General features: G+C 42.9%; 2 protein-coding genes across 2 annotated transcripts; both read left to right on the forward strand.

Moving 5' to 3' along the window:
- The first annotated feature begins 436 nt into the window (after nucleotides 1-436).
- Nucleotides 437-5,118, forward strand: rnf139 (ring finger protein 139). The gene is given in 2 exon segments (NM_001173630.1): nucleotides 437-713; nucleotides 2,279-5,118. Coding segments are annotated over 2 exon segments (2,013 nt in total). The 5' UTR covers nucleotides 437-550; the 3' UTR covers nucleotides 4,129-5,118.
- A 6,428-nt stretch (nucleotides 5,119-11,546) lies between these two features.
- Nucleotides 11,547-12,827, forward strand: tmem65 (transmembrane protein 65). The gene is given in 1 exon segment (NM_001140624.1): nucleotides 11,547-12,827. A coding segment is annotated over 1 exon segment (369 nt). The 5' UTR covers nucleotides 11,547-12,026; the 3' UTR covers nucleotides 12,396-12,827.
- The last annotated feature ends 3,665 nt before the right edge of the window (nucleotides 12,828-16,492 follow it).

Below are 16,492 nucleotides of genomic sequence, written 5' to 3' on the forward strand. Positions count from 1 at the left end.
TATTCTGTTTCCAAAACTAAAATATGTAACAAAAAGAGTGGACTGCGTTTTGTAGACTTCACCCTTTGCCAAAGTTTCTGAAATGTGCGTTTAGAAGGAGCGCAAGGGAAAACTGAGTTATTGCACATGCGCACTTCACAGATTAGGCAAATAAATGCTACAACGCGCCAATAGAATCTCAGTAGCTGGTAGCTGGTGCTTGGCTCCCAGCTGGTGCTTGGCTCCTCATCTCCTTGCTTGTTCTACCCACTATGATAAAATTACTCCCATTGGAAAATACAGGCTCTGGTCTATCTTGGGTTAGTTATAAAAATCTTTGATAAAGCACATGGATACGTCACAGACTACACCTTTTGACGTCCAAAACGTCACGAGGGTTTAAAAAAAGTAGAAACTTCCGCGTTCTTTGCATAGCAGCAGGAGGGCAGCGAAGATGGCGATTTGTATGGACCCCGTTAAATAACGTGTGGGAAGTTGACACCAAAAGAAGCTGGAGTTTTTAACTCTTTAAACGGAGCGACCGAGTCCTCCGGGACTTACGCCCTAAGCCATGGCCTCAGCTAATGTCCGAATCGGCCAACAAGCCTTGACCGTGCTGGATGTGGCATTTCGAGTCCCTTGCATCTTTATTATCGACGCCATTTTTAACTCTTACTATGCTCCTGGGTCAGGATGGGCCGGAACAGCGGGCAAGATTTTAATCCGAGTAATGGGTAAGATTATTAGTAGTTTTGGACCCCTACATGCGAGCCGCCGTCACCCTCTTGACAGCTAGCTATAGTTACTATTGCAGACGTCAGTGTGGCTGACTCGCGTCACCTGTCAACCGCGAAGGGCCTGGACCACAGCCCAATCCTTCCAAAGCAGTTTTATTTTTGTTATTTGACCTTTATGTAACTAGGCAAATCAGTTAAGAACAAATTGTTATTGACAATGACGGCCAAACCCCAACCTGGACGACGCTGGGCCAATTCCTGTGCGCCGCATTATAAGACTCCCAATCACGGCCGGTTGTGATACAGCCTGGAATCGAACTCTAGCACTGAGATGCAGTGCTTTAGACCGCTGCGGCTGTGCCACTTGGGAGCCAGTGATAACAACACGAAGACCATGTTCTTTGCAATTGTTAGCCAGATAGGTAGCTAATAACCATACCCCTTACTCCTAGGCTTTCTAGTACAGTTAGCTAGCCAGCTAAGTAACATTAGGCAGACATATGACCAACATATTGGCTATCAGACAAATTAATACCAGCCAGGTGTTGTAGGATAATTTACCTCTGGCCAAGTAGCTATTAAGTAAAGTTATGAAGTATGGGTAAACCTGTTTTGTCAATGCAGGACAAATAACTGATGTTGTGGCCTTCATTTTGGCCTGTCAATACTGTCACAGGCAAACAATCACGTCTAGGTAGTTTGCTGACCTCCGTGTGTGTTTGATCAGGTACTTTTTGGCCATACTTACTGCCCTCAAGTCCAACACTATGTTTGCATGACCCATGTCAAAACACCTACCTACCCTGCAAGTTACCATACTAGTCTCTCTCCTTGCAAACATGTCAATCGTTACACTTAGACCTATGTAATGTTTTCAGACATTTTTAGATACCGACCCTACCTTTTGCGCTTGATTACACTGAACTACACGGGTCGGAATGCAATCATGGTTACATTAAGACACAGTGGAGTCGAAGTGAGATATGGGTCTGAAAACGTACCTCCATGCAGGGATGGGATATGCCACTGTATATCAAGTTATACCTTCATCCACACTGATACATAGAGAATGTTGAAATACTGTTAGTTTTCCTGGAGAACTGCCCTTTTCGTCCTCATACTAGCAAACAGTAAACACTGCAGCCAATTTTGAAATGGCAGTGTCAGCCATTCAGCTCCTTTGTTGTTCAACGTGACGTGCCATTTCATAATGGCTGCCATGGCTAGGGCTACCTCGTATGAGGACAAAAAGGGCAGTTTTCCAGGAAAACTAGCAGTATTTCAATATTCTCGATGTATCAGTGTGGATAAAGCTACAATTTGGAGTACAGTGGCATATCCCATCCCTGCATTGAGGTAAGTTTTCCGACCCCAGTATAGTTCAGTGTGATCAAGCTCAACGGTAGGGTTGGTAGTTTGCCTAAAGTAAGATACTACCAAATTACTGATCCCTCTCCAGCTAAATGTTGTTCTAAACCTTATCATAAATCAAGACCTCTTGTACAGTAGATGGTCTGTTTCACTTGATGGCATGTTGACACTATGGTTTGAATTTGTTTCAGGTATCATGGTCTCCAGTGTGGTCTTGGTGTTGTCCCAGAAGGCCCTATTCAAGTTCTACACGCTATTCTTCGCTGTGCTCCTGGGAGTGGTGGCCGTTCTTATCAACTACTATGCCATATCTCACATAGACTTCTACAGCGCCTACTACAAAGCAGCGCTGGGCTTTAGACTCCTACCACGAAACGGGCCCACCCTATGGTTGGGCATGGCCGTGGTGCAACTCCTTTTCGGCATGGGCTATGTGGTGCTGCTAAACATTCAGTCTGTGTTTGCTGCCCTTGTGGTCCTGGATGTCATGATTCCGCTGTGGGGGCTCATCATCGAGCTTCCCGTGGACATACGGCAACTGATAGCGGTGGCCTCGGGCCTGGCTCTGGCTCTGAACACGGCTGTGTGCCTGGCCCTTAAGCTCAAGTGGTTCTACTACTCCTGCCGCTACGTCTACCTGCTGGTGCGCCACATGTACCGCATCTACGGGCTGCAGCTTCTGGTGGAGGACACCTGGAAGAGGATCCGCTTCCCGGACGTGCTGCGTGTCTTCTGGCTCACACGCATGACAGCGCAGGCCATCATCCTGGTCTACGTAGTCAAGGTGGTGCGGCACGAGAGTGGCGAACACAGCTACCTGACGTGGGACGTCTTCTGGGACCTGTTCAGCAACCTCATCATCAGCGGCTGTGACTCTACACTGACCGTGTTGGGCATGAGCGCCGTCATCTCCTCCATCGCCCACTACCTGGGCCTCAGCATCCTGGCATTCATCGGCTCCACCGAGGAAGAGGACAAGCGGCTGGGCTTCGTGGCACCCGTTCTTTTCTTCATCCTGGCCCTGCAAACGGGCCTGAGTGGTCTGGACCCTGAGGAACGGCTGGTGCGGCTCAGCCGCAACATGTGCCTTCTGCTGACTGCCATCCTCCACTTCATCCATGGCATGACGGACCCCGTGCTCATGTCGCTGAGTGCCTCGCACGTCTCCTCCTTCCGCCGCCACTTCCCGGTCCTGCTGGTGTCGCTCTGCCTCTTCGTGCTGCCCGTTGTGCTCAGCTATACCCTGTGGCACCGCTACGCCCTCAACACCTGGCTGTTCGCCGTCACGGCCTTCTGCGTGGAGCTCTGCCTCAAGGTGGTGGTGTCGCTGACGGTCTACGGCCTCTTTATGGTGGATGGCTACTACAACGTGCTGTGGGAGAAGCTGGACGACTACGTCTACTGCGTGCGCTCCACGGGCAACGTCATCGAGTTTGTCTTTGGCGTCATCATGTTTGGAAACGGCGCCTACACCATGATGTTCGAGGCGGGTAGCAAGATCCGCGCCTGCATGATGTGCCTCCACGCCTACTTCAACATCTACCTGCAGGCCAAGAACGGCTGGAAGACCTTCATCAACCGCCGTACGGCTGTCAAGAAGATCAACTCCCTGCCGGAGGTGAAGGGTGGCCAGCTGCGCGACATCGAGGACGTCTGCGCCATATGCTACCAGGAGTTTGCCACGTCGGCACGTATCACGCCGTGCCAACACTACTTCCATGCACTCTGCCTCCGTAAGTGGCTCTACATCCAGGACACGTGTCCCATGTGCCACCAGAAGGTGTACATTGAGGAGGAGGCCCGGGACAGGGTGCCCTTCAACAACAACGGCTACGTGGCGCCAGGCGGGGACCTGGGCCAGTTTGCAGAGCCCGGCGGGGCAGAGGCCGCAGCAGCCGCAGGTGGGCCTGAGCCTGAGAATGAACTAATGGAGGATAATGACAGTATTGAGTATGACGAGGATGAGTGGGGGACAGAGAACGGTGAAACGCCCATAGAGGAAGACTATATTAATGATGACACAGACTCTAACGGGGACTGATCAGCCCTATAGAGATAAATATATTATATATATTTAAGTAAAAAAAAAAATAATAATAATTTTCTCAACATCAGGGATGTCACACATTTTCACTCTTAAGATTTGTTTCCTTTTTTGTTTGTCTTTGGGTTAGCTCCTCCAAGGGCTTGCAGAGGTGTAGCTGCTATGATAAAGTGTGCCTAGGTGGTTGGGTGTTCCAACAGGTGCAGTTCTGTGTGAGAGACCCACATTCCTTGTGTTTTGTAGGGATGCTGTTGGTCGTGTGTTTGCTGTTTTGCTGAAAGAAAGTAAGCAGGGAGCCGAGAGGGCCTCCAAGAGCTCCGCGCCAAGAAGAGGTTTAATTAAAACGTGAAGTTCTACTGTAATCACAGATATACCTCTTATTATTACTACTGGTCTCTTGTGTGACCTTGCTTAAATTGTGTACATTATTGTACATGTAATAAAAATACACTTTCCCTTAGAAAAGGGAAGGTTGTATGCAAATGAGTGTTTTGAGAGATGCTACTTTACTCGACTTCGAGATGTTTGAGTCTTACCTTGAAAATGAAACCGCAACTTTGCACCATGTTTTGCTCAGACCATGTGTTCATGAAGCAATCTGCCCTTCAACTCACTTGGCTCAAATAGTTTTGTTAGTGACGCTTATCCGCACTATTGCAGTTTTAAAAGGGTAGTTGATTTTACGTTTTACAACTGAAATGACATTCTTTAGAAATGGCAACAGCTTCCAGAGCAACTAAAGATAACATTGTAATTTTCAATACAATAGTCATTATTATTAATCATGGTGAATTGAAATTACTGAAAGTATCACTTGTCCTAATCAGGAATTGAGAGGCATTTTATTTAATTGAAAAGCTGTGCTTTCAGTTTGTTTCAGCAATGAAGGACTTTGATTATTGCTTTAGTTGTTTGCTTTTAATGAAAGGTAAAGCTGTTCATTTTGTAAAAAAAAAAAGATTAATGTAAATAAAAGACTCTTTAATAGTGGTTTGGTCAATAAGTGCTCAAGAATAATAGTACACGCTAGTGCGATACCTTTTCATCACAGCATGACATGAGCTACATTTCCATCCAATTTGCATCAGATTTTCATGCGAATATTTTGAAATCTGCATAAACTACTATGCACATTTTACCACGAGATGTATTTTTCATTCGGTATTGAAATTTAACAGCGATCGTTATTTCTATGTGCACGGCGTCATCACGCACAGACTTTTATCCTCAATAGTTTGATTTTTCGCATTTTCAGAAAAACTTGTGTTAACGTTATATAGAAATCATTTCGCAGCTACAGTTCGGGTAGGATACCTACATGAGATTATTATGGATAAAAGCGATATTTGTTTTTGTCAAACGGCAGCAAAGCATCAATCACCATGTCATCAGAATAAGACCCTCTAACGTTACATATATTGGAACGGAGTGTCAAACTCATCCACGTGCACATTGACCACCCTGTGAAATTCATAATTTATATAATCTGGATCCTAATAAACTGCATGCTTTCACGAGTCGTACTGTGAGGACCACACAACATATAATTGCGTGATGGTTATTATATTATTTGCGCATAAAGGCGTTTCCACCGCAATTTGTCGCATAATAAATTTTACAGACACAAAAAAATCCCACCATGTTGAAGGAACAAATTGTCTGTCGGCATTTATAAAATTGTACCGGTATATTCTGTTTCCATCAACCGGTCGGTCGTGATTTTTTTAATGTGTCAGGTAATTCATCCACATGAAATGGTTGGATGGAAACCTGGTTAGTGATGATGAACATTGTGTTTCTTTGATAAATACCTAGGCAGAACTACCAGGGATTAGGGAACCATATAGTCCTGCCCGCTCAACCCTGCATACAACACACAGACCAAATGTAAACTTTATGAAACAAATGCTGAATCCTCACCCACTATATATACAAAAGTATGTGGACACTCCTTCAAATGAGTGGATTTGGCTACTTCAGCCACAACAGTTGCTGACAGGTGTATAACATCGAGCACATAGCCACGCAATCTCCATAGACAAATATTGGCAGTAGAATGGCTTTACTGAAGAGCTAAGTTACTTTCAGCGTGGTACCGTCATAGGATGCCACCTTTCCAACAAGTCAGTTTGTCAAATATCTGCCCTGCTAGAGCTGCCCCGGTCAACTGTAAGTACTGTTATTGTGAAGTGGAAACATCTAGGAGCAACAACAGCCATGAAGTGGTAGGCCACGCAAGCTCACAGAATGAAACCAAAGTGCTGAAGCGCGTAGCACGTTCCTTGGTTGCAACACTCACTAACGAGTTCCAAACTGCCTCTGGAAGCAACATCAGCACAAGAACTGTTAGTCGGGAGCTTCAAGAAATGGGTTTCCATGGCGGAACAGCCGCACACAAGCCTAAGATGACCATGCGCAATCCCAAGCGTTCGCTGGAGTGGTGTAAAGCTCGCCGCCATTGGACTCTGGAGCAGGAGTGATGAATCATGGCTTCAGCATCTGGCAGTCCGATGGACAAATCTGTTTTTGCGGATGCCAGGAGAACGCTACCTGACTCAATGCATAGTGCCAACTGTGAAGTTTGGTGGTGGAGGAACAATGGTCTGGGACAGTTTTTCATGGTTTGGGCTAGGCCCCTTAGTTCCAGTGACGGGAAATCTTAACGCCACAGCATAAAATGACATTCTAGACGATTCTGTGCTTGCAACTTTGTGGCAACAGTTTTGGATTGGCCCTTTCCTGTTTCAGCATGACAATGCCCCCGTGCACAAAGCGAGGTCCATACAGAAATGGATTGTCGAGATCAGTGCGAAAGAACTTGACTGGCCTGCACAGAACCCTTACTTCAACCCCATCAAACACCTTTTGGATGAATTAGAACGCCAACTGCGTTCTAATCAGAACACTGACTGCGTACTACCTCACTAATGCTCTTGTGGCTGAATGGAAGCAAGTCCCTGCAGCAATGTTCCAACATCTAGTGGAAAGCCTTCCCAGAAGAGTGGAGGCTGTTAAAGCAGCAAAGAGGGGACCAACTCCATAATAATGCCCATCATTTTGGAATGAGATGCTCAACGAGCAGGTCTCCACATACTTTTGGTCATGTAGTGTAGATGCTTGACAATGCAGCAATTACTACACATTATTTCGCAAAACAAAGGTACTTATTATTATCATCACACAAGGATAATAATGTAATAAGAAAGATAAGTATAACTAACCCTGGATAGTTAATCTGTGTCGTTTACAGTGGGAGCAAATTAAGCACAGTGGGCAGAACAGGCAAGGTCAAAGCCAAGCACGAGCTAGCAAGATACTATTGGCGCGTTGTATCATGTATTTGCATATTTCCGTTAGGAAACGCCTCCTCTGAAGTGGGCGTGTGCACAAACTAAATTCGATCTGGCACTTCTAAACAACGTAATTTTTTAAAACGTTGGCAAGTCGTCAAGTCTATAAAACGTAGTGCATTGTGTTCTTGACATATTTATTGAGATCAGATGTTTCATCGATGAGAAAATTAGCGGCCCAGTTTCAAATAGTTCCATCCTCGCCCACTACCCGCGACAGGACTTTCTCTCACTACCATATTTGGTGGAGAGAAAACGTTCTGTGTTACCCCTTCTGTCTGTGCAGGGTTGCCATGTTTGTAGTTTAGGGTTACTTTTAAAACGATGTAGCGGTGAACATGTATTGGTCGCGGGTTGCGTGTTTTTGGGCTATTTCTAATTTGCACCGCGGCCGCCATGGGATTTCTCTTAAAAATATATATTTCACTGTGACCTGCTGCTGACCGGCAGGCAGTGATTGACGTTTTTACTGAAAGAGCAGCACGCGCGCACATCGTGACAAATTTTTACCATTTGTAGGTAGGCTATTTCGATCGTAATTATGGGGACACCTATTTCCAAAACTTTTTCCATAATACATATTAATACGCTAGAACTGATGCACATCAAGCAATAATGGAGGCAAAGTATGGAAAACGACTTTGGGTTACATCAATATTCTAATGTAGACTTTGCTATCAAGCGAAGTGTTTTATGCGTGCTCAGTTCTTGGGTCTCGGGGGCTCCCCGAGTGGACATTTTAAATGGAAGTTCGGGAACTCCCTCGCGTGGTTATTTTATGTGGAGAATGATACATTTGACTCTGTTGGCCATCAGGTAGCCTATTAATTTATATACCATTGTAAGCTACCATTTGATAGAATAAATATGTTGAAATTATGATATCATTTAGTCATTGCAAATCAATGTGCCACTTGTGTAGACTACATGGGGCTGGCAAACCACTTTAATAAATAGCCGAAAACTGTTGTAGCCTTGTGTTATTATGCAATTATTAATGGACATGTTTAGTTAATTACATTTGAAGTTATCTAAACTCTATCGCAATTGCCGGTCAGTTGTTAGGACGCATTAGTTTGATGGTAACAGTAGTCAGATTAGGCTACAGTTTTTTTTTATATCCGAAACACTGGCTGTTGTTGACAAGCATATTCTGTTCATAAACACTACCATCAAACGTTTTAGAACACCTACTCATTCAAGGGTTTTTCTTAATGTTTTATTATTTTCTACATTGTAGAATAATAGTGAAGACATAAAAACTATGAAATAACACATGGAATCATGTAGTAACCAAAAAAAGTGTTAAATGAAAATATATTTGAGATTTGAGATTTTTCAAATAACCACCCTTTGCCTTGATGACAGCTTTGCACATTCTTGGCATTCTCTCAACAAGCTTCACCTGGAATGCTTTTTCAACAGTCTTGAAGGAGTTCCCACATATGCTGAACACTTGTTTGCGGCTTTTCCTTCACTCTCCGGCCCGACTCATCCCTAACCATCTCAATTGGGTTGAGGTCGGGGGATTGTGGAGGCCAGGTCATCTGATGCAGCACTCATCACTCTCCTTCTTGTTAAAATAGCCCTTACACAGCCTAACGGTGTGATTGGGGTCATTGTCCTGTTGAAAAAGAAATGATAGTCCCACTAAGCCCAAAACAGATAGGATGGCGTGGCGTATCGCTACAGAATGCTGTGGTAGCCATGTTGGTTAAGTGTGCCTTGAATTCTAAATAGATCACAGACAGTGTCACCAGCAAAGCACCACCACATCATAACACCTCCTCCTCCATGCCTTACGGTGGGAAATACACATGCGGAGATCATCTGTTCACCCACACCACGTCTCACAAAGACACAGCGGTTGGAACCAAAAATCGCAAATTTGATCTCCAGACCAAAGGACAAATTTCCACCGGTGTAATGTCCATTGCTCGTGTTTCTTGGCCCAAGAAAGTCTCTTCTTCTTATTGGTGTCCTTTAGTAGTGGTTTCTTTGCAGCAAATTGACCATGAAGGCCTGATTCACAGTCTCCTCTGAACAGTTGATGTTGAGATGTGTCTGTTACTTGAACTCTGTGAAGCATTTATTTGGGCTGCAATTTCTGAGGCTGGTAGCTCTAATGAACTTATCCTCTGCAGCAGAGGTAACTTTGGGTCTTCCATTCCTGTGGCGGTCTTTATGAGAGCCAGTTTCATCATAGAGCTTGATGGTTTTTGCGAAAGTTCGTGAAATTTTCCGTATTGACTGACCTTCGTGTCTTAAAGCAATGATGGACTGTCGTTTCTCTTTGCTCATTTGAGCTGTGCTTGCCATAATATGGACTTGGTCTTTTACCAAATAGGGCTATCTTCTGTATACCCCCCTACCTTTTCACAACACAACTGATTGGCTCAAACGCATTAAGAAGGAAATAAATTTCACAAATGAACTTTTAAGAAGGCACACCTGTTAATTTAAATGTATTCCAGGTGACTACCTCATGAAGCTGGTTGAGAGAATGCCAAGAGTGTGCAAAGCTGTCAAGGCAAAGGGTGACTATTTAAAGAATCTCAAATATAAAATATATTTTGATTTGTTTAACACTTTTTTTTTGGTTACTACATGATTCCATATGTGTTATTTCATAGTTTTGATGTCTTCACTATTATTTTACAATGTAGAAAATAGTAAAAATAAAGAAAAACCCTTGAATAATTAGGTGTTCTAAAACTTTTGACCGGGAGTGTACATATTATTAATATTTAATTCAGTGATTGAAATTATGACCCCATCCTCAGTAGCCTATTCCAGCAGGCTATTGGGGAAAACAAGCATTTCTTACCTCGAAATCCTTTCGCTATTCATGTTGAATAAATTAGTCTGTTAATTTGAACAAAGCAAGCTGCTAAATTGTTCAGTTGACATTTTACCTTCATCTTCTCTAGGCTACTGTAGACTATATGAAATGAGATGTAGGCCTATCAGGGACCTACCTTTATCTAAGCAAACCATGGCAAAGTTGAATTGATAATCCCAGATTTTTGTCTGTAGCCTATGTCTATTGAAATGACAAGCCAATCTCGCAAATGGGCCATTTATAACGGTTTGTAGTCTTAACATCTGGCACAATTGCCAGAAAATAGCCTAATATTAGCTTTTTTCAAGTTTGTCTGAGTGTTTCTTGCTCAGAGATTTCAAAATCCTCTGAATAATTTTCATCACTCAAACTCTCCTGTCTGAATCATCTATAGTTAATGCACATGCACAAAAGGGATTTAATTACAATTATAAACCTGGTTCAATCCCTGAATGCTGCTTGGCTGAAAGCCTTGATATATATGAGACCATATACCACAGGTATGACAGAAAATGACTTTTTACTGTTCAAATTGCATAGCAATAAGGGGGTTGTGTTATATGGCCAATATACCACCGCCATTGGCTGTATCCAGGCACTCCAGGTTGCATCAAGTTAAGAACAGCCAGTAGCCAGGTATATTGGCCATATACCATACCCCCTTGTGCCTAAATGCTTAAAACCTCTTAACCTCTATGGGATCGGTGTGATTCCCTAGTTGTCTGATTGCCCTTTTAGCCGAATGTATGTACATTGGAATAATGTATATTTTATATTTGTAATGAATTACATTTGAATTGGATACGTTTTGTGTTGCATTTTGGTAAATGTGGTGTACTACTACTCGGGCAGAATCTCATGATCAAATTTGGAACAACAAATATCTCAGGACACGTGGTAGCTAGGAGCAAAAAATAATTAATCTAGATGAATACATCTAAATGATATGTGAAATGTCAGCTCAACATAGTAAATTAAGATTGAGGAAGAACACGAAAGGAGAAACCATAATGTCTTTGGGAGAGAAAAAAACTACATTGGTCGCAAGTGGAAGTAATCGAAGAACGCTTCCAGTCGACGACAGTTTATGACGTTGAGCTCTATTTTTTGGGGGTCCATATCAATACTTTCTGATGAATTGCACGGACGTTTGCAATGAAATTGTTTATTTCTCAAGCCAAAACGAAAGAGGACCCGCTAACGCCACAATAGTAGCAGGCATGTCAGTCTGGTCACGTGCGGGTTTGTGCAATTAACGTTAGCTAGCTACTGTGTTTTCCTTTCGTGAACTGCTCTGTCTTGCCAGACATATTTAGTAACGTTAATGTATTATTGCAGAAATGTAACAGGAGTCGACTGTAGTTGCTAGCAAACGTTACATAAAACCAGTCTTCCCAAATAATAGAAGAGGAGAGAGGACTTAAACGTTACATGTTGGGCATTAGCTACAAGCTAACGTTGCAACTAGGCAATAATACTTCACGTTACCTAGCTTAGCTGTGGGTTCGCTACTTTGACAGCTCTCATTACTCGAACACTTGCAATATTAGCTACTAACGTTACTACAGCGAACACCTTAGTTAACGTTGCTGAATTATCTGGTTGGCAGTGCCGTTGAGCGTTAAACTGGTAAAGAACCCAGCCATCTTATTTGAAGTTTTTTAATTTTATTTGTACGAACATATTTTCCCTATTTTGCCACAATGTTCAAGCTTTGTCTTCAGATAGCTCTACGACCCACCATCTCAACAAGAACAGTGCTGGAAAGTGTCACGGTCAGAAAGGTTTTGAAGGTGTCCAACTTGCAAAGTTGTTGGATGGGAACGCTCGGACGCAACGAGCCGCGGGAACCCCTAAACTCTCCGAAAAGAGCGAAAGAATTCATCTACAGCCTTCACCCCAAAGAAAGAACATGTTTGCTGAAAGAACTGCAGAGCTTTGAATCCATAGCTATAGCTCAAGGTAAGATAACAGATATTGCAAGAAAGTTCCTCTCCCATTTTATAATTATTGACATTCCTTCCCTCACTCCCTCTGCAGGCAGGGTGATTTTGTGTTTCCTATTCTTATAGTGATGTCAGGAATGTTGAAACTCCCCACCCCAAGTTGGTCGCTATCGTGGTGGGAACAGTGTCCTCCACTTTTATCTATTGGGATATTCTGGGCAACATTTCAGTCATACATTTGTCATCCTTATTTTTATATTTTCAATAGTCTATGAGGATAAAGTAATTTCTGTTGTCAAATCAACTGACAGGCTACCATTTTTAGTTAATTACATTTTTCTTAAACTTGTTTGACCTGCACAACTATGGGTGTTATTTTATTTTTTTATCCTGAAGAAGTTCCTAATACGGTGTGAAAGTGTCCCTCAGATTTGTAGTTTAACTTTTGTAGCCTTTTTGAACGGCCTTCAATAGGGGAAAACGTAGTGCAATGGTCTTCAAGTGCAAAAACTTCATAAAAGGCATGTGGCAGAAGTAAATTCATCCACAAACACATTTAAAAAAAATATATATATATATATCACCATGTGCAATGCCAAGCGTCGGCTGTGGTGTAAAGCTCGCTGCCATTGGACTCTGGAGCAGTGGAAACACGTTCTCTGGAGTGATGAATCATGCTTCGCTAGCTGGCAGTCCGACAGTCGAATCTGGGTTTGGCAGATGCCAGGAGAAGACTACTTGCCCCAATGTATAGTGCTAACTGTAAAGTTTGGTGGAGGAGTAATTGTCTGAAGCTGTTTTTCATGGTTTGTGCTAGGCCCCTTAGTTCCAGTGAAGGGAAGTCTTAAAGCTACAGCATACAATAACATTATAGACGATTCTGTGCTTGCAACAGTTTGGGGAAGGCCCTTTCCTGTTTCAGCACAAAGCGAGGTCCACACAGAAATTGTTTGTTGATCGGAGAACTTGACTGGCCTGCACACCTTTTGGATGAATTGGAACGCAGACTGCAAGCCTGGCCTAATCGCCCAACATCAGTGCCGAACCTCACTAATACTCTTGTGGCTAAATGGAAGCCAGTTCCCACAGCAATGTTCCAACATCTAGTGTAAAGCCTTCCCAGAAGAGTGGAGGCTGTTATAGCAGCACAGGGGACCAACTCAATATTAATGCCCATGATTTTGGAATTAGATGTTCAACGAGCAGGTGTCCACATTATTTTGGTAATGTGTGTGTGTATATGAAATGAAATGCGTTTTCACTCATTTGATGATAGAATCAGAGTCTCTAAACCCAGAGGCCAAACATTGCGAGGAATGCTTGCGAAACAGAGTAAACAGACAAGACCGGAGTTTAAGGTTTGAGAAGTCTGAGAGAAGTGAAAAATTCTTCCTTATTTCTTAATTTTCTCAATCTAAAGGCACAACCTCGATTTGAGACAACGTCTTAAAGCCCCAGTGCAGTCAAACTAGATTTTCTTGTGTTTTGTATATATATTTCCACGCTGAGTTTGGAATAATACAGTGAAAATTATGATAATGCCCATTTTAGTGTAAGAGCTGTTTGAAAAGACAGTCTGAAATTTCAGCCTGTTTTGGTGAGATGTAGTTTTGGACTGCCTGGTGACATCACCAGGCGATACATTAGTTAATAGACCAATAAGAACGAGTTCCCCTCTGCCAACTACAGCTAGTTTTCGGTTTTCCCCTCCCCACTCAGACCACTCCTAGACAGTCCTAGCAACATTCTTGTTTGAGAAATTGCAATTGATATTAAAAACGGCCTTATTGGACCTTTTTAAGTAGCCTAGTTGAAGATGTTATTGATTAAACCTTGTCAAAGTGATAAACTGACACGTTTTCATTTTCGTCCAAAACAACTTTATATCCAATGATTGGCTTTGATTTGACTGCCTGCACATGTGCAGTTTGGCGCAAGACCGTTTTTCTGCACATGAGCTTAGCTAGCCAATGTCACCATGACATCGCAAGTTTTTGCCTATTTTCATACTGCATTTGTTTTTGATACAATCGTAAAGCCCATTCAAAAGATTGGGGGAACATGATACGGAAGTAAAGCGGAAGGGATGGTTACTTCCACCGGTTATGGCAGCCATGCAGTGCATGTTCATTGCACAACCTTACCAAATGCTTATGCCGTTTTGTGTGTTTGGTGCTGCAGTGGTATCTGAAGGCATTTGGTGTACCATAATATGCTATGGTGTCTCTCTGCAGCTGAATGTCTTCTCATTCCAAAGTATGCCGCATCATACTCATTAGCAATAGGCCTACTTCAGGGATGAAATCAGACTTGACAATGTAGCCTATGGCTCATGTATGACTGCCATACCATGTAACTCCCTGGTGGGGACTTCTTGTTCCAGTCATCCTTGTAGAGTTCTGTACAGTAGGGTTGAGCAACATTACGATAGTATAGGATATCGAAGATGATTGACCGCTATCGTGATGTGACAGACGATTTCAACTTGACTGGCACCACGCATTAGAGCTGACCGCGCAGCCCACAGCAGGGCAATGCCAAGTGGCCTATTCCTTTGCTATAGCCTGAGTAACCTATTTCAATAACTGTTATAAACTACAAGCTAAGATTTTCACCAAAGCAGCGCATTCTCAATGTTGAATGATCTGGGCCATATAGCTGAAGCCCATTACATTTTTTGTAGCGGACACTGTCTATTATAAAAGCCTAATGTTGTATTTTATCTTAACGGAGTTCTAGACTCTCAAAGTTTTAAGCGGATCTGTTCAGTTTCTTATTAGAATGGCATGCTCTTAGCACTGACTGATTTGTAGATCCATCACTGGAGGTAAACTGTGCCCCTAAGTACCGTAAATTCTCTATAAGCCGCAACTTGTTTCCCAAGCTTTGAACCTCGCGGCTTAAACAATGACACGGCTAATATATGGATTTTTCCCGCTTTCATTTTTTTTTCTCCAAAAAAACACATTCTGTGACGTGCTCAGTTTTTTGGCGGCATGAAGCTTTCATTAGACCAAAGAAATTGCCGAACGGGTTAAGGTCAAACAACTTTTTTGTTTACTGTTTAGATTAAATCGAGCGCTCTCAAACTTCCCATCATTCTGATTACGGTAGTCATTTTGTCACCCTCATCATGGCAGACACGGAGAAATGCATATGATGCAGCTTTCAAGTTGAAGGCGATAGATCTGGCTGTTGGAAAAGGAAATAGGGCTGCTGCACGGGAGCTTGGTCTTAATGAGTCGATGATAAGACGTTGGAAACAGCAGCGTGAGGAATTGACTCAGTGCAAAAAGACAACTAAAGCTTACTGCTAATTTTGTATTTTTTGTTACAAGCCGTGTTTCGTTAAAGCCTGTGTAAAGTTCATTTGTTTCAATGTACCGGTAGGCACCTGCGGCTTATAGACATGTGCGGCTTATTTATGTTCAAAATAATATATATTTTTAAATTCAGTGGTTGCGACTTATATTCAGGTGCGCTTAATAGTCCGGAAATTACGGTATATAGCTGGGATCCTGGTCATGTGAATAGTCCAACTTCTCATGGTCCTACACATTCCCTCTCCTCTCTAAAACTAAGTGCATTGTATTTGGTAAAAATCATTCCCTAAGTTCTACCAGCTGAATCTGGCAATGAATGGTGTGGCTGTTGAATAAGTTGAGGAGACTAAATTGCTTGGTTTTACTTAATGATGCACCGATATTACATTTTGGGCCGATACCGATATCCGATATTTTCCTTGCCAAAAAAAACTATACTGATATTTAAAATGTTTGCAGCCTTTTAAGCATTCTAGTACAGTTAAATAGTTAACACATGGACGCAGCGGTCTAAGGCACTGCATCTCAGTGCAAGAGGCGTCACTGCAGTCCCTGGTTCGAATCCAGGCTGCATCACATCCGGCTGTGATTGGGAGTCCCATAGGGCGGCGCACAATTGGCCCAGCGTCATGTGGTTTGGCCGGGGTAGGCCGTCATTGTAAATAATAATTTGTTCTTAACTGACTTGCCTACTTAAATAAAGGTAACACGCCACACTGACCAAAAAGTTATTTTGTTGGCATTTACGTATGTCCCCATTACCAGTAAAACATAATCAACATTTCTTTCACTTACTTGCTGTGCTGTTTCGTTATTCATTTATTCAGTCGTTTCATTCTCAACCAGGTTTTCTCATACTATGGAACGCAAAGGATACACGTCAAATAACACTGTTCCACA

This window comes from Salmo salar, chromosome 27 (assembly GCF_965601325.2).
Source record: "Salmo salar chromosome 27, fSalSal1, whole genome shotgun sequence".
NCBI classification, from domain to species: Eukaryota; Metazoa; Chordata; class Actinopteri; order Salmoniformes; family Salmonidae; genus Salmo; species Salmo salar.